Source organism: Gobio gobio (assembly GCF_949357685.1).
Source record: "Gobio gobio genome assembly, chromosome: 9".
NCBI classification, from domain to species: domain Eukaryota; kingdom Metazoa; phylum Chordata; class Actinopteri; order Cypriniformes; family Gobionidae; genus Gobio; species Gobio gobio.
Window position 1 is genome coordinate 44,336,109 of NC_137115.1, and position 19,322 is coordinate 44,355,430.

The 19,322-nt window shown below is 39.2% G+C and overlaps 1 protein-coding gene across 3 annotated transcripts; it reads right to left on the reverse strand.

Annotated features, from left to right (window-relative positions):
* Nucleotides 1-6: 6 nt before the first annotated feature.
* bcl2l13 (BCL2 like 13) lies at nt 7-18,999 on the reverse strand. Of its 3 annotated transcripts, XR_013817246.1 has the most exons (8): nt 18,893-18,999; nt 17,945-18,124; nt 12,872-12,973; nt 12,615-12,771; nt 12,235-12,307; nt 11,997-12,125; nt 1,870-2,992; nt 86-1,460 (listed from the first exon to the last, which is right to left on the reverse strand). XR_013817246.1 is itself a non-coding variant. In XM_079826027.1 (7 exons), exons 2-7 carry the CDS (start codon nt 18,063-18,065, stop codon nt 2,120-2,122), a joined length of 1,455 nt encoding a protein of 484 aa, XP_079682153.1. In that variant the 5' UTR covers nt 18,066-18,124; nt 18,893-18,999; the 3' UTR covers nt 7-2,119. The 3 variants fall into 3 exon arrangements, 2 of the variants coding, with proteins under 2 accessions (XP_079682153.1, XP_079682154.1); XM_079826027.1 differs by having other exon boundaries at nt 7-2,992; XM_079826028.1 differs by having other exon boundaries at nt 7-2,992; nt 18,878-18,976.
* Nucleotides 19,000-19,322: the final 323 nt, after the last annotated feature.

The following is a 19,322-nucleotide window of genomic DNA, read 5'->3' on the forward strand; positions in this document are numbered from 1 at the left end:
CTGTTTACATGTCTTTATTAATTTATTTTAAGCAGTTTTATGATGATAAAATGTGTGCTTAAATCAGGACACAAAACACCAGGTTCACCCATGATTGAAGTTTTATTTCACAGCTTTTGTCCATCTACGTTACAAAAAAACCTCACTTGCAAAAAAATAGCACTTTTTTCCCCCCTCTGACGTGAAGTTATCAACCACTGACACAACAGGTGGATCCTGCCTGTAAATCTGACTTCTGCTTGATGTTTTTTTTTATTGTTTTGACAAAGGTCTCTATTTGGATAGGCACACAACAGGGAAAGGGGGGGTGACAAGGCTGGGCCGTGCAGGCCTTTTTAGCTTTTAAGGGTCAAACAACAGCACAAGATACAGACATGGTGTAAATCAGAGGCTGAAGACAGACAATACTTTGTGTGAGGAGACGAAGAAAAACAGTGAAGCACTGATTGTTGTGGCTCAGAAGACATTAAAGAGACATTCCGGTCCCCCAAACCTGAAGTCAGCACTTGATTGAACACAACAGGCAGTTAAATGTAGGGTAGGCAATGTTTTTCATAAACACTTTTTGTTATACTGGTTGAAACTCTTCACATTCTGAGAGCAATCAATAACAGAAGTAGTCTAAATATTTCAAATATACATGTATCTTCTCAGGAAATATACCTCAGCGCACCCTGCTTGTGCAGACATCACTTCATCATCAGTGTGTTCAATGAGGCTGCGCAGACTTATAGATAGACACCCGCCTTTTAAAGTCCCTTCTGAACAAAAACAAGCAGCTTGTGCTGCGTTCACGCAATAACAACTATAAAATACGTGATTTTATGGCAACAATATCAACACTGCAATGAATCTGCAGCAGTCAGGTGGTACAGAGCTCTAATAAGTTGTTTAAGTTCATTATTATTGTAATGTTTTGTGCCGTGAGACGAGGTAATTTAATGCCATCTCTCATGACGCTTTGCAGACTCTGCTCTGGCTGTGTGCATTCATGTGTTTTGGAGGAGGCGTGGCTTTGAAGACGCTCTGAAGAAAAAGTGCGATCTTATGATTTCAAAACTAGCTTGCTATCGCTAGCCTCTCCGAAATTGCCTACCCTACCTTTAATGTTATCTAAGAGCAATATTTCACAAAGATTTTATTGAAATTGACCCAGAAGTAGGGACATTTAATTACAAAATGCACGGAAACATCATATTAGAAAACTAAATATGACTTTTCTTATCTAGCATAATCTTCCGATTCCTGACGCTGAGATAAATCCAGTCAACTGTGCTCAGCTGCCGTGGCAATATTGACTGTGCTGGTGTAGTATTTTCACGAGCCCTTAACAAACATGTTTTTGTTCATTAAGGAACACATTTTCACATTATAGCAAGTTGTAGTACATTTATCAATGACAATCCCTTAAACAAAATGTAACGGACAAAGTGGAGGGGTTTCCCATTTCAGGCTGTGACCTAGGCTTCAACTTTTAGTTTTAAAAGGGGGGATTCAAACAAAAGCATTCATGCAAGCATAATCAGGCCAAAGTTATTCTAATTTTACACTAAAGATGGTTAATAATATGAATGTCCAAATGATGTTTAAAGGAATCAAGGATGAGTGACTATGCTTTTGATTATGAGTAATCGTGTTCAAATATTCATATATTTTAGGAGTATCACACAATCTATCTAAAGGGCACTTTAATATTTCATGTCTAATAAGGTAAAATCATAATCATGCACTCATACAAGCTAGTAAAAATCTAATTTAAGTTCATTAAATCAACATATGTATAAATAACTTCCTATGGATCAGAAGCCTTGATGTTCCTTTCATTAATATTAAAGAACCAGGCAAAACCTAGGTCACAGCCTAGTGAACAGATCGCTACCATGTTCACGAGTACAGCACAAAAGCCCCCTGAATTTACACTTGTAAGTTCCCGTCCAGTCATAAAGCTGGATTGAAGAACTAAGCCAACAAATAAAAGCAAGGAGAACAGAAAACAAAATGGTATGACACTTATCAGAGGAGTATTTTTCCCATAAAGTGCAGCTTGTGGCGGCACGGTGAGCCACAGGGCTCCATTAGGGAAAGAGATACAGCGAGGTCAAGGACAGTCACAGACTTTCTACTTCTTCTTGTAGGCCAGTGCTCCAAAGGCCAATACTGCAGCAATGGCCACCAGGGCAGCACCGCTGTATAGCAGCACAGGGAGGTCAGAGGACTCGGGTTGTGGCTCTGTCTTTGTCTGCACCTCAGGAGGGGCCGGGACAGGGAAGTCGTAGGCTGAGGACATGGGCTTCAGCTCAACCTCTGGAAGTATCTCTTGCTCCAGGGTTGCTTCTGGTTCTAGATCGGGTGGGGATGATGATGACTGTGGCTCCACGGGAGCTGGAACAGGCTGAGATTGAATTTCAGGCTCAGGCACGGGCAACAAGGCGGTAGCAGCATGGGAGGCTGGGAGCTCTTGCTCTACTGAGGCTGGAGGTGGAGGGATCTCCATCACGATCGGTTCCACAATTGGTTCAGGTGCGGTTGGAGCCGGCTCTGCATTTAATGCTTCTTCTCGGACAGCAGCGAGTTCACTCTCGCTGCCCAGCACGCTAAGAACGCTACTCTGCAGCTCCCCTTCCTCCGCCGTCTCTCCACCTTCTTCAAGCAGTTCGGCGTCTTCACGCTCCACATGGACAATGTCAGAGTTTGAGGAATTGTTCTCGCTTTGCTCTTCGGCTAACGCCACTCCCTCGGCACTGTCGAGACTCTTGGCGTCTTCTGGGTCCATCATGCTGACCTGCGCCCAAGACTCGTGTCCAGTCAGAGACACAGGAAGACTCTCGGTCTGCCAGGAAGCCGGCCCACTACTATCTCCAGGAGTCAGTAGTGAAGCAGGAGGGCTTAGCCGATCTGAGGCCTGTTCACCTGACAGGATGTAAATGTCGTTACTGTCCTCAGCTATGATCACACCTAGGTCCTCCGCTTCATCCAAGCTAAACACAGTGCCCTGTAATGTAAAGAGAGGGGGAAAAATGGGTTCATTAGTCATTTTTTATAATTCCAAACAGCTTAAAAGCTCTATACCTTAATACTGATATAGTGTTTTGAATACTCTGTTCTGATTGGATGGAAGATGTGCAAATCTGTTGAATTCACCACAGAATTAATGACATCGCTGCAAAGTCTGTATATAAAGTCTTTGATCACTGCAAGATCTAGTGAGCTTTGCTTTTGAATTAATATTAAGACATTATGAATGGTGATAATTAAAGTTAATTGTATCTACACCTCAACTCAAGCTCAGTACTGCCAAATAGAGTAGAGCTTAGTGGCTCCGGTGCTGCTGCCCTCAAATGTTAGTCTGAAGCCTAGTGAATTTAGGCCCTGTCCACACGAACACGGGTATTTTCAAAACCGCAGCTTTTTCTACGCGGTTTGGCTGTTCGTCCACACGCAAACGCAGTATCCGGTTACTGAAACCAGACTTTTTTGAAAACTCCGGCCAGGGTGAAGATTTTTAGAAACTCCGGTTACAGCGTTGTCGTGTGGACGGTGAAACCGGAGATTTTGGCTTGTTAAGTCGAAGTGTGCGCCGTTCTCTCCTTTGTTTGACGTCAGATTGTGCGCCGTTATCTCTTTATTTATAGCTACATGAGTCGAGTCTATGCAATGCGGACGTAGCTTTTAATGACTCTGCTAACAGCGCTTATGTATACAGATACATGCGCAGTTAACTCATTATAGGCCTAATGCAGAACAGAGGCGCCAGAATTCAATAATACAAAATAGTAAGGGATGTGTGTGAAGCTATTACAATCCACTTGAGCCCTGCCCCTGTCTATATACTCTCACTCAGTAAAGGAACTTGTAGAGGAGTTTCACTGAGCCCATGGCATCCCTTAGTACATCAGTGCCGTGGATGGGACCCATGTGGGAATCAGGCAGCCAATCATAGCGTGGTTTTGCGTTTTCATGTGGACAGAGATTTTTTTAAAACCGTGCTTGTGTGGACGCGATTGTTTTTTAAAATCGAGGAGGAAAAACTCTGGTTATAAAAATACCTGTGTACGTGTGGACTAGGCCTTAGAATTAACGTACAGAAATTACAATGTGCAGTTTGGGGTGGGGGGTGGTGAATAACTGCATTGGAGGTTGATTTAAGGTGTGCCCATAAATGTTCAGCTTGTGCTCCTAAAACCCTCCAGTTAGGGGCTACAGTGTTCCTAGTAAAAACAGTTAGTCTGAGTCATAACATACATGCAACTGTGAAAACAATCTACGCATTTCCTTTTGTGATTGACATCTCATTACCCACAGTAAGACGCACAGAAGACTTAATAAAGACGTAGGAACCCGTTCTCATACAACAAACATGAAATCACTTGTCAGACATCTTACTTGTTTAATTAATCTTATTATACTCCACGTATAGTCATTACAATTCCAACATTTATTTGCAAAATAAATTAAATAAAATTTAAATAAAACCTTTTTTTTTCCTTTCCAAACAGTAAACTACCATTCAATGTTTGGGGGTCAGTAAGATACATTTGTAAAGAAATGAATACTTTCGGCAAGTACGTATTAAATTGATCAAAAGTGACAGTAAAGGCATTTATAATGTCACAAAAGAATTCCATTTCAAATAAACTCTGTTCTTTTGAACTTTCGATTCAAAGGATCCTGAAAAAAATATCATGGTTTCCACAAAAACATTAAGCAGCAACTGTTTTCAACATTGATGATAATAATAAGCAACAAATCTGAATACTGCATGTTAGAATGATTTCTGAAGGATCATGTGACACTGAAGACTGGAGTAATCAATTTCCCATCACAGGAATAAATGCAGCCTTGGTGAGCATAAGAGACATCCATCAAAAACATAAAAAATATCTTACCAAGCCAAAACGTTTGAATGGTAGTCTAGCTTGTTAAAATAAAAAGTTTTTTTTTTTTAACATAGTATGTTTTTAGCACAATACGTGGAATTTACAAGGCCAGGGAGCATTTGTTATTTGATTTCATATGCCACCCAGTGGAGTGTGAGAAAAATACATCTATAATAATGAATTCTCTCCATTCATGGATTTACTAAACAAAATCAGCTTTAAAAAGATTTTACATAACTAAGTCAGGGGAAAAGTGCCATCACACATCAAAGTGCCCTACACAAAGTGTGTTAACCCACTCTCTTCTCGTTTTCAGCCTGTATTCACCGCACTGTTGATCAAGGTCCTTTTTATTTAGAGTCATGTCCTACTCTGCCCACACAATGACACCACCTTACGGCTGTGGTCTGTCTGCATATATGCTGCTGGTTCCTGCATGTCTAGCAAAACTAGGTCAAGCATGCAAAATTTGAATTTGAACTCATTGTCTTTAAATGCATCAGTTTTTGCTCATTTGCATTAAGCAAACTGGAGATATTGCCGCTCACTGGCTCATCATAAAGGACACGCTTCTGCTCAGTGTGCCCTTTCTGGCCTTTTCAGTAATCAACCACTGAGCACGTGCACCTAGTTTCACATGCAATCCTGCCTCACATATGCTTTCAAAACACATTAGATCCCAGAATAACATCTGACGGCCAACAGAGAGAGGACCATAAGGACACAACCAGTGGAATGTTACAGCGCAATATACATAGGATGTCTCATATGGATAACCATCACATGTAAGTGGTGGTCTCCAAAACCCCTATAAAAATTAACAGTCATATAGCTTTAGACAGTTTCCAAAGAAAACAGCTGACCTTACTATAATATGCAGACAGGGGTTTCTATGGTCTGCATGGTAAATACAACAAACAAGATTTTTTTGAAAGTCTCTTATGCTCACCAAGGCTGCATCAATTTGATAAAAAAATGCACAAAAAAGCAGTATTACAGCTATTATTATTATTATTATAAGTTATAACATAATACAAATTTAATTTGTTCCAGTGATGGAAAAGCTGAATCTTCAGCATCATTACTCCAGTCTTCAGTCACACGATCCTTCAGAAATCATTAAAATATGCTGATTCGGTGCTCAAGAAACATTTCTTATTACCAAAATTAGGGCTGTAATCAACCAAAGAAAATCTTGGTCAGCTGAAGTCCTGAAATTTGAGACTAAAAATGCGTTAAATTAATTAGCTGCGCACTTGCGCAGTACTTGGTGGCCATGTTGTCTGCCTAAATTAATTATAAATAAACATAAACTAGTAGGCTATTTGCAGTATTTTAAATCGTTTTTGATATTTTTATTTTGGACTGAAATGAGTCTGACAGCGTTGCATCACGTGCACCTGTGCAATATCATAGTAACAGTTACTATATTTTCGGAAATCATAGGCTATGTTGTCAACTAGTGATATTATCACAAGAAGTTTTGAGGAATATGCAACATAATTTAGACAATTGTTTTAGTCATATGCATTTCAGCCGCTCTGTGCAGCTCGAACATAGGATCAGCTCAGCTTCGCGGCTGAGACACGAATAGACTATTAACATAAAGCTTTTACTCTTAAACACAAAAGGCACGTCCACTTTAAAAAAAAAAGGAACATTTATTAAACAAGCCAGATCAAGAGCATAAACGAAATAAAGTGCATAACTGAAAAATAAAGCATAGGCTCCAAATAAAATAATAAAGGCCCAAATCCAATAAATAATACTAGAAATAAATTTGTAGTTTGCACAATAATAAAATGGACGGGGCAACTCAAAACAGACAAGTTAGCTTACCGTTTTTAGGTGATATGACATGTTTGTCGTCGAGCTGTGATATGCCAACTGTTGCTTGCAAAATTTGCATTCGACTTTTTTCCCATTTTCTATTTAAAAAAAATGCTGCCACACTGCCGTTGTCTTTAATGACATGGTAGAAGAGGACTGACTAGGAAAACGCCGTCACAATTAAATAAATAATATACAGCAAAGTAGCGCACTTCAATCTGTCTCTTCTCCAGTGGGTTGGGCTAATCCAAAAGAAGTGAAAACAGGGGGGGGGGGGGGGGGGGGTGTTTTAAAGACAGACTGTTACCTGTGAAACAGGGGTGCTCTAAAAACACCCCCATTAGCAATTAGTGCTTTCCACCTGATAAAATGAACGCGGCCAAACTGATGAAATGAACGCGGCAAAAATTTTTTTTTCGGAATTTTGGTCCAGCCAGAACGTATCGACTAATCTACTGGGAGATTACAGCCCTAATCAAAGTAAACATCTGCCTAATATTTTTGCAGAAACCATGATGCATTTTTTTCAGGATTCTTTGATTTAAAATGGCATTTATTTAAAATTGTATGTCTTTACTGGTACTTTTGCTCAATGTAATGTAACAGAAAACACATGCACAGAGTCTGATTTGACAATAGCTTTCTGAAATGGAGTACGACCAATGTTTTCTGCAAGATTAGACTTGCTGTCCTTTCCAGAGGCTGTCTTAAAACAAGGTTACGTTGTAAGGCGTTTCCTCTTAGGTGAGCCATAGGTGCCTATGCGCACACACACCCAAGATACATGTACCCACCCTCGCCTAAAGACAAAAACTCAAGCATGCCTGCCAAAAATCATATGCTTTCACATTCATATGAGGGTACAATATTGAAGATATCGGATCATAAAACCGAGTAGTGCATAGCCATTTAGTAATTTAGTACTACAATGCTACTAAAAGTATGAGAACTAATGTGCCAACTAAACATACACTACAGTTTAAAAGTGTGTGGTCTATTTTGTAATTGGTGATTTTTTTGTTTTTGAAAAAGAAAAGTCTCTCATTTATTAGATCAGAAATACAGTATAACAGTAATATTGAATTACAATTTTAAATAACTTGTTTCTATTTTAATACATTTTAAAACGTAATTTATTCCTGCGATGGCAAACCTGAATTTTCAGCATCATTACTCCAGTCTTTAGTGTCACATGATCCTTCAGAAATCATTCTAATATGATGATTTGCTGCTCAAGAAACATTTCTTCCTATTATCAATGTTAAAAATAGTTGTGCTGCTTAATATATTTTTGTAGAAACTGTGAACTTTTTTGCAGGATTTTTTTTTACCGCCCCAGGGAACCTATACTGGAAGGAACTCTCTCCAAAAGCCTGCTCAGAGCATTAGCATTCCCCATAGGCTTGACCCATAGTGGGCTTCATTTCTCTTCTGAACACATCCTAATGTACATAAGGGAATATTTAATATTGTTCAAGTAAATCCAAAACCGACTTTGGCTACCTAAGTTGAAAGATTTGTCTTAAACTCCCAGAGTATGTCGAGCATACAGGTCACTATCTCAACTAGCACAGGGACTAGTTTTGAGGCAGTCAAACTGGGACAGCCCTGCTCAAGCTGATTTCATATGAGGATTTATCAGATTTATTTCTGTTCTTCATCTAGAGCATGTGGGGGTGGCGTATAGCCTCTGTTTGTGAGATGAGAGCAGCACATCGCCTGTAAAATACAGTTACGTAAGGGGCCTGACTGAGCGGTGCGCAGGGTGATGCGACCTGATGTGGCTCGAGCTCTGCTCTCAGCACTTACTGATATACAGACAGGGCGCTCTGGTAGCGTTTTCTGTACCACACAACTGGAGTCAAATTACAGCACATCATGCCATCTCAAGAATCTTTGCTGGCCAATGTGACAGACACACTGAAGGTCACCTCTGTGTTGCGTACATTGCAGACAGAGGGACAGGAAGGGGACCATGGGGCGGGGTTACTCACAAGACAAAATGTCACACAAGTCCCACATATCGGGTATCTCGTACTCCTTTGGTGGGGTGTATTGAACGGTTTCCCTTGACCTAGAGTTTATCATGATTAGACCAGACATTAGTCATTGACTTATGCTGCGTTTTAGTTTTTTAAAATGGCTTCTTTTTGCAGAATAGACACATACACAAGTTGGGTTTCCATGATTTATGGGGACTTTTTATACTGTACAAACTGTATATGCTATACTCTAACCCTAACTAACCCTACCCATCACAGAAAACTTTCTGCATTTTTAAATGATCAAAAAACATCAAGATTTTGATTTATAAGCCATTTTCCTCATAAGGACCAAACTAATTCCAAGACAAGGATTTTGCCATTTTAGTGAGGACATTTAGTCCCTGTAACTTGTCATTTGGATCACATTCACGAAACAATTTTCTGCATAAATCACCCATAAAAACAATTTGTCCATGATTTGTTGCAATGCATTGAAGCTATAATTTAGACAAGAGAGTAAGGAGCAAACACTATAGTCAGAAATATATTCTTGTGCGTCACAATTAAGGCCTATTTTGTGGTTTTGTTATACTATAATGAGTATTGTGTGCTTCTGAAAATATGTAAACAAAATTGTTGAATCAAATTTATCCAAAAGCAGAACTGAGCAAACAGTTTTCTACACTAAAACAAGATAAATTCAAAATTTAACGACTGATCTATTTAATGGAGTATTTATTTATGATTTAACGCCATATCAGCAGCAATGGCTATTTTCCCCTATTTAATGGGGAATTAAACATTCAATGTCCTTGCTAAGATTAAGTACTCACTATTTTAATCAAAGTGATGGAGAGCAAGAGGGAGGACAAAAGACCTAAATCGCAAAAGTCTGCTTCACAAATGGACCATGTAAGTATTCTCATGTGGTCCAGAGCTCCAGAAGAAAGCAGCTGTCCTACCTGCCTGTGTTCAGCTCCTAAGTGCGCAGAACTCCAACAGTGACCGCAAGGAAATAAAATTAAATGGGTGACGGAGAGAACGTATACACAGGATAAAGGTTGCTCTCAGAGTAATGGGGCTGGAAGTGCCGAGCAGAAGGTCTGGTTTGTTTGTTTGCACACGGTCTCCTCCTACTTGTCAGACTCCTCCCACCTGCATTCAAACTCTCACAGACGCTTATCCAATATCATTTATGTCAAAGCTCTCACTCCATCACTGGAATGTGGTCCTGTACCAAGCTGAAGTATAAAACAATGGTCTCCCCTCCTTCCTGCGCAAGTGTCTGCGGTGCTCTAATTAAATTATTCCTTCTGACTGAGTTCAGCTCACGCATAAAACGCATCAACTGAGTCTTTCATAAGGATGGCCCTCCTCTGAGATACAGTGTGACCCAAAGAGGATGTCATAAACCAACAAGACCTTCATATTCCAAAAGAGGTGAAGAACTGTTCTCATAAAACATTTGCATGAGGGAACGATAGCCTGCTGAAATGAACAATCTTCAGTTTGAACTATCAAATTACATACATTTTGATAAGCTGAATGGGAATAAGTGTGTACATTATGCAAAACAAAGAGAATTCTTTATTATGACCTTTAATATGAGGTAGCGCAGCTAATAAGAGCTGTGCCTTAAACAAATATGCTCTTAATCACGCAGTCCATAAAGGTGAGAGGAAGGTGAGTATTGATGAAACACTAAACAAAGTTACCCTGCTGATAATGTGTTTAACCAACACACAGCCTTTTGTATCAAAGGGTTCTGCATACTTTGAGCAAACATTTGATTTTGAAGGAAAGTATTGTTTGTCAGCACACAATGTGTTGGTAACATTAGGCTAGCATTATCCACCAGCAGCTGAATGGGGTAATGTGTACAAAAAAGAAAGAAGAAAAAAAAACTCTCTCTGGCTCCCTCTCCTGACAGAAGTCTTGAAAAACACTGTGTAAAAACCATTACAGTTCTGTGAAGAAACCCATTTTTGCAATTAAGGCAGTTGTTCTCTGGAACTAGAGGTCTTCAAAGGTCTTCTTGGATCTAAAAAAAATAACAGGTTCGGGTCCAAAACTTTCATGAGTGTCTCGGACATTGGACCAGGTCTGATATTAGTACCCTTGGGTCTAATACAAATAAGGTAGAAAGATGGTCATACTTTTAAATCTACACAGTGATATTTATTTTTTTGTCGTCTCTGAGTTTGGTCTGTGTCATAGCCGGTTGAAAAAGTCCCCGCTCGCCACTGGCGTGCAGGTCTGCAGACTGTGTAGACATCACTGCTTTATACATTCTTGTCCAGTTGGGCTTTAAAAAAAAATTTTTCCAATCGGCTCGGGTACAGACCAAAAAGACCTCTTTTAGTCAAAAGGTTGAGAACCACTGCTTTAAGGTACACCCAAGTAAGACTATCAAACATTTTGCAAGTTGCTAACAAGTTTCAGAGATGTTAATTTGTCCTAAGCTATGTTTCCATCCAAAGTTGCGAATTTAACTTGTCCGCAAAATTGGAACATAAAACATTTGCAGCGTTTCCATCCAGCGAGAGAGAAATTCTCACAACCTAATAAACTGCCACTAAATATCAGTAAGAAAAGTAGGAAAAGCTACTGTATATAATAATTTTGTATATAATAAATGACTTGTGCCTCAGGGCTCGCAGACGAAATACAATAAAATGATCTTGCTTTCAGAGGCGGATGCCTACTGTTTGAAGACAATCATGTAAAACAGTTCTGGGAGGTAATTATACTGAACCACTTTGACGGCAGACTTTGCTCAGGCATTTCAGAATGACCAAAACAACATTTCAGATGCTGTGCATCGAGAACGGCCTTCTGGTTAGTCTAGTTATGCTGTTCCATCGCAAAGGTTGACCATCGCAAAAGAAAATTATTCGGCAATAATAGTTCTTTATCGGATAAAACGCTTATCCGACTCAATTGAGTGCATAGGTTTTTTTATGCATTTACACATTTCTTGAATTTATGCGCATTTTGGCGTTTTCATCCAGTGTTTTTTTCATGCGATATCCCAAAATGTGCATAAAAATAGGTGAATGGAGTGCTCCGAGTTTATTTGGAGAATAACACACTACCCCACCAGAAAGCGAGGCATGAAAATGTGCATTTCATTACTTTTTTTTATAGTTGCTTAATTCTTTTTTATTGGAAATATTCAGCAATTATGTAATAATCGCAACAGGCCTGGCATTATTGATGAAAATAAACTTTTTATATGGTTAAGAATCAACTGGTCAAATGATCCAGATCGAACCAGATTACCCATTAAATGTAAGTCACTCACCCATCCTCCCTGCATAATGATGAAGTCTGCTTGTGATTCCTCTAGGTAACGCAAACCATAATGTAGCAGAGATTCCAGCGGCTGCCCCTCAGTCTGCAGGGTCTGTAACAATACTAAGGGTACCAAAACCTAAACAGTGACACAATGATAGAATGAGAAAATGGAGACATTCACAAATCAGTCCCAATGGCCTTGAGGGCACCTTGTGTGCACCTATGTGGTGAGCGTTTTAAATTACCTTGCTCCATCCTCCTTGAGCGTGAGAAGACACCTCCTCCACCGCTGCTCTGAAGTGCTCAAAGTTCAAATCACTGCACAAGAGACACATTCATAGAATCACTGTTCAGAACATTTCTCTGCATTTATTTGAATTTGGTTGATGTCCTGAAAAACATCAAGATAATATACGTTGAAAGCTTTCGGTCAATATTTAAAGTCAAACGTCAAGAATAGCCATTTAAATTCCCTTTACAAGCCAACTTATCATAACTGTGAGTGCAGGCTGTTTACACACTACATTTTTATGGCATAGACCTCTGCCAAGACGGTCTCAGTTGCTAAAGCTTTTTTCCAACTACTAAAATTGTCCAGGAATTCTCCCTGGACCTTTTAAAGGACCTGCGCAGAAGCGTGTGAGTGGCGGAGGACAGGTGTATGTCCAGGTCCCGGGAGATGCGGTCCCCCAGCACTGCCAGACTGTCCTCAATGGAGCTCTCTGGATTGGCTGGACTGAACACAGGGGATGTGTGCTGATCAAAACCAGTCCTGGAAAAAGCTGAGCCGAGAAAGAGGCAGATGACTTGAAACCATGAACCAGATTTCACATTTATTTTATCATGAAATTACAGTTATAACAAAAAAAAAAAACATCTTACAGGCTGCAATTTCCTCTTCCAGCTGCTTCATTTCATTCTCAATCTGTTTCTTCAGGCTGCTATTCCGCTCTCTTTCCACTTCCTGTGTAGACTGGCTCTCTCCTGCACAATAAAACAAATAAATACAATAGAATAGAGATACAAATTAAATAGACTGCTTTATTTTTTCAGGTAGGTCTAACAGTATTCCGGTAAGAAACTGAATATAAAAAAAACCTAAGTAATCAAATTTAAAATAACATTGGATAATCTTCATTGTAAAAAATTAAATACAGATTAATCCATTAGAGTTACACAAGTTAATCAAAAATGCATACATTTTTGCATACATTGCATACATAAACGGCGATGCGTGTTCAGAGGGTTAACCGGACTGAATGAGAGGAGGTGGGTGCGTGTCAACTCGCTGTCGGTCAAAGAGGAGAGCGCAGCTGGTATCGATACTGTTGAAAAGGAATATCGTATCATTTCAGATATTTCAGTATCGATACATATCGAAATATCGATATTTTTGACAACACTACTACACACTGCACCTTTAAAGCACTTAATTTTTAAAAACAATCTTGATTATTTGAATCTTGACACAAACATATGCAAGCAAGCATAAAAAGCCTGGAAACTCCAGGTATTAAAATATTTAGCTGAATAATTTACTGCATGGCTGATGAAGCTAAAAAAGGTGAAGTGGAAAGAAACTAAAGGTGAAACTGAGAGAAAGACACTGGAATGCAACACAGATGCACTCATTTTCTTCAAATACTAACATAACTTCTAAATCCAAAAGCTGTGCTTTTTATCAGTGGAGACCATATCCACTTTTGCAAAACAAGTCATAGACGTGAAACAAAATGAATTTTGCATGAAATATTAGCATCTCATAAACAGACAAAGAGACCAGAAACTAACAAAGCTTCTAACAAACTACTGGATTCAGACCTTATGCAATGCCCAGTATGTTCAGGCTCAGCACACAACCTCAAAAACACAGAATGAAAATACAGGGTCAAACTCTGAACAATGTACTCAAATTAATATATGTTAACGGCAAAAAGACAATTAAACCTATTTCCCCTTAATATTCTCATGTGTCCAGGGCAGGGACTTTAGTTTAAGTTCCCATTGTTCTCATTCTACTATATCTTACACTATTATAAATGAATCTGTAATACAGTGGCTGTATACAACTGGCTTTTCAGTGCCATAAACCGCTGTGTTGCTTTTCATTCACACATTGGTGAATTATTTAGTGTTCTACAGCCCATGTTACTGGGGCCCATCAGATTCAACATTCAGCTCTCTCAACCACAGACACCAGTGATGGACTACAAAAAGAGGAAGTGTTAAGAGACAGAAAGAAACAGTCAGACAGACTAGGAGAGAGAGCAAGAAAGTGTGTATAAAAATGTGAATTAAAACAATAAAGCTTTAAACAACTGTACAAAAGTTGATGGGAGCTCACATTGACTTTTCCCAGGCTGGGCCGGTCTTTGGTTAGATTTGAGAGGGCTGTGCTTCACTCTGAACCAGTGGCATGTGAACAAGCCAACGCTGATCGCACATGACAGTCTGTCAGAGTGCAGAGCGGGTCGAGTGGAAAGAGGGATCAGAAGCTACTTTCAAAGCTGACTGATTGAAAACCAGAGCAGGATACAGGACATTCCTGATTGAACCACTGTGCCCAAGGCTCCAAAATCTCCAACAGGCAGCTTAAACCCATACCATCCTCTGTGTCAACCAGATTAACTGTCAATGACATACTGTGTGTGCACTTTGCATCTCCTTCTAAAGTCCACAAGGACTAAATAAAAGGATGTAGGCTACAAGAAGTCAATATTCATGAAAAGCAGTCCCACAAATAACTCCAAGCAAAATGCCAAGGACCACTTGAAGCTAGTGGGACCAATTTTGCCATACAGACTGCCACATAAGAAGTATAGACAACACATGCACTCTGAAGGATTCGTTAATGCATTACTTGTAATAGCTTCAGGCATTTTCCAATCAAATGACACTAGTTATAGCACTATGTATACAGAACTTTGAGTTACAGCCCATGTTCAAGGACAAAATGGAGATTCCTGGAAGAGGAATGTGACCTCAGTAACTGTGGACAAACCCTACTAGCGACTGAAACTCAAACTCTAATGGCAACCCAGATCCTTAGCAAAGCAGCTCTATGGATAGTACAGGCTGTAGAGGGAAAACTCATCTGCATAAAGCCCTTTTGGAAGATCTAATGTGCATCACAATTTGCATAATTACTTATACTACAAAATAGTGCATAAATGATTAGTTTAAATGATTAGTTTGCTCACTTGTAAAATTCCAATAATAAGTGGACTTCAAGTACCTGGATAATACTTATTTCACTGGAAAAAGTGAAATTTTGGTACACAAAAATGACAGTTCAGAACGCACCTCGGTTTTGAAGTCACGGTTCTGTACGGGTTCGTACAGCAGGAAGGAGAAAACGAAACATAAAATTGCTTTTTTCCCCCTTTTTTATTAAACAGTGGATTACTTGAATAAATTGTGTCTCTGTCTTTAAATACATTTAACTATGATTACAATTCTTAAAAATAAACAATCCATCTCTGCTAATGTCGTAAACTATATATAGGGAGCCCTTACTTGGACATATAATATTATAGGTTACAATTAACAACAGAGCCCAAACAATTACATTTTAGATATAATAATCACCATTCACATAAAAATGTATGCAAACATGTAAATTGCATACAAGGCAGTTTTTACATTAACTTCTAAATTTAATTATAAAATTATGTTTCTAGTGACGTCTTTCCACGGTTGAAACACTGATTGGGCGATTACACGAGAAACGTGTCAGTAAGTTGTACTGTATCTTTCACCAAACCTTCAGATGTTTATTCTGTAACTAGCATAAAAGAAGAAGGGATGATTGCGCTCTCTCGCGCTCCGGCTCCGCGCTGCCACTTGAACTGAGGCGCCTATACAGCCATATGTCTCGCCACATTAAAGAGTGTCAATACAGCATTTATTGTTTGAACTTTGTGATAAAATGGACAGAATTTGAGAGATGGGACTTTGTTTCATATCAAAAGTTAAAAAACACAGTGTTTATTGTGATTATTGGTGGTTAATGGTGTTTAAAAGTGGTTAATGGACTACAACACTGAAAGATTTCTCGGTACAAATACATGTATCGTTATACCCCTACTAATTATGAGAAACACTAATTTCCTAGTCAGAAATTGGACACGAACAACCTCTCCAGACATAATTACGACTGGGAAACTTTTTGTGTTTTTTGATACCTGAATTTCAAAGTTTGGCGTGCCATAAACTAGATTGTAAAGAAGACTATTGCTGTACTAGTGACTGAAGTTTACTTTTTTTTCACACTTAAAGGGTTAGTTCACCCAAAAATGAAAATTCTGTCATTAATTACTCACCCTTATGTTGTTCGAGACCCGTAAGACCTCCGTTCATATTCGGAACACAAATGAAGATATTTTTGTTGAAAGCTGATGCTGAGAAAGGCTTCAGATAGGCCTCCATTGGCATTCAGTACACTTATACTCCCAAGACCGATAAAAGGCACTTAAAATGTCGTTACAAAGTCCATCTCACCACAGTGACTCTACAATAATCTTACGATGCGACGACAATAGTTTTTGTGCGCAAAAAAAATCTAAATAACACCTTTATCCAGCTTGTTATTGCCTTCCGCGTGTGCCTCCACGACGCATGCGCGAGAATATGACGTAGCGCCGGGGTTCGGGAATCCATGAAATGCACACTCTAACCCCATTTTGAGAACTACGCCGAGACCTAAAGCACGATCAATGTAGAATCCAACAGCTGAGATACGAGCGTCTTCCTCTGATTGTAAACAAATCACTTCTGGGTCATCTGTCCGAACGCCGGATCTGCGTCATATTCTCGCACATGCGTCGTGGAGGCACACACGGAAGGCAGTAACAAGTTGGAAAAAGGTGTTATTTTGATTTTTTTTGCGCACAAAAACTATTGTCGCCGCATCGTAAGATTATTGTAGAGTCACTGTGGTGAGATGGACTTTGTAACGATGTTTTGAGTGCCTTTTATCCGTCTTGGGAGTATAAGTGTACTGAATGCCAATGGAGGCCTATCTGAAGCCTTTCTCAGCCATCAGCTTTCAACAAAAATATCTTCATTTGTGTTCCGAATATGAACGGAGGTCTTACGGGTGTCGAACGACATGAGGGTGAGTAATTAATGACAGAATTTTCATTTTTGGGTGAACTAACCCTTTAAACTACTTTCTCTTGCTATTACAGTCATGTATATTTGCGTACATGTAAAAAAACAAACATCTGATGCATATTTGATGTACTTTACACAAATGCTTTTGTTTCACCGAAATTCCAGAATCTATATGGCACGGTGAATGTATACAATAGGGTGGATATGTTTATATGGTTGCCAATGAATGGCACTCTATATTTTATTCAAATTCCATTGGATATTGTCTAAATATCTTCGATACATTTCAGCTTTAATAAAACTTCCCCCCAAATAAAGGCAAGAGCAATCCTTATGTCCACCATGATTCCTATATTCTTCAAAGCAACTCATAATTGCAACTTCAGAATTGGGAGGTATTACATTTCAGACACAATGTGAAGGCAGCATTTGTCCACTGTGGCATGTACGTGATTTTTGTGATCTTATGCATTTTTAGTAATCTAAACGTTAAAATAACGCTAAGCCCTTAATAAAAGAGTCTATTTGTTCGTACCACAGAATATGGTTAAATAAAACTTTCCTAAAGTTACATAACATTTTGCATCAGTTTCATTAATTCTACAGGAATTTGTATTGGATTTTGAAAAATGATTTCTTCCCAAGCATGTTCACAGAAAATGTGATTTCTTGCCTCATTATGCATACACTACAATATATGCTTCCTGCTTTCTTGCATTAGGGACACAGGCGACCCACTGAAAGTTGTGTCATTGTTTTGAGATAAGATTAAACTCTGTCCTTATGATTCTTTGCAGGCAGGAAATTTGTACATATTAATTTGTGGATGTGATCTCTTACCCGCCGTTTCTGAGGGTCTTGATCTTGATGGCGGGAGCAGGCTGAGGTAGCTGAGAATGACATACTTGGTCTCATAGTGAAATCCTTCAGGCACTGTGGTGGAGGAGCCAGAGGTAGCCATTTAAGAGAAATGTCAGGCTCTCAGCGACATGCACGACCAAATGATAACTTTCACAAGTCCTAGAACAAACAAACAAACAAACAAAAAACACTTTATAATGCAATTATAAGCACTAAGTTAAGAATACAATTTGAGATTGTCTGAACTTCTGGCATTCTTTACACAAAGAAAAAAGAAAAGCTTTTTTTCTATTAAATATGTGAACATAAACGGTGTTATTATGACCTCAAGAGAATGACTTTAACAGTCTGCTAACATCTGTGTGCTCCAAAGGTTACTGACTGAAAACCATTCACATTTATCCCAACTTTTTTCATTGAAAGTGACTGGGGTTGACATTCAACCTGTTGCTTTCAACCCAAGTATTTACATAATTTATGTATTTAATGACAACTAAACAGCCTTTGTGGGAGTTGCCAGCCTGAAACAGAAATACAGATGTAACTAACACGGTTAAAATAAAACAAATGCATGCAACACTAAAGACCCTAACCCTAGAGACACCAAAAAGTTTGTCTAACCACAGACCACTTCAAAACTGAACAGTTCTTATAATACTGCAAAGCACATTTTTGCTAGCAAACGTCTTGATAGTGAGTAATACTTTTTTGCACTACGAAGTCCACCACATTTATTAGAACATCGTGTACAATGTAACGCACGCGGGCACACACTGAACCTCTCTCTGCGTGCACGCCACACCTACTCGCATGCCTGAGTTTCAGCTAGCCGCTAAAGTTTAAACATAGCCTCTTAGTGTCACTCATAACAAAACATGCTATTCGTTTAAGGTGAACATGCTGCGACTTAGCTTGAATATGTCGTACCTCTGCGCCAGTGATAATTTTGTTCACTCAGAGGGGGAGACTAACCGGTTTCTCTCACAGTTACTATTTAACTGCTTCGACTCTGGGATAGCTAAGTGTTCAGACATGCGCGTGCGCGGTGTTCACGTAATGAAGACACGCTCGCTGCTCCGCCTATTCCCCAGTCCTGACGCGGGACGCACGGACGTGGAAACGAGAAGGTCAAGAGAGGGGAACAGAGAACGGATTCTTATTCAGCGCCTGTTCCATTTTTAGCTAAACTTATTTTCTTTTTGTGTTCAGTTCCGTTAACAGTTCCCGACGTGTAGAAATGAATCTTATGAGTCGAATCTTTTTATTGAATCATGCAGCGCGACCAGTTTAGATCGATTCACGAACTAATAACTCTTCAACACTCGTTTATTATTTTGTATATACTATAAAGTTCCAA

Excerpts from the sequence above, each read along its gene's own strand:
- bcl2l13 (XM_079826027.1), bottom strand. The coding sequence starts at position 18,065 with ATGGCTACCTCTGGCTCCTCCACCACAGTGCCTGAAGGATTTCACTAT. Across the intron at positions 12,974-17,944 it reads AAGACCCTCAGAAACGGCGG|GAGAGAGCCAGTCTACACAG; the intron begins GTAAGAGATCAC and ends TTTATTGTGCAG. Across the intron at positions 12,308-12,614 it reads ACTCACACGCTTCTGCGCAG|TGATTTGAACTTTGAGCACT; the intron begins GTCCTTTAAAAG and ends TCTCTTGTGCAG.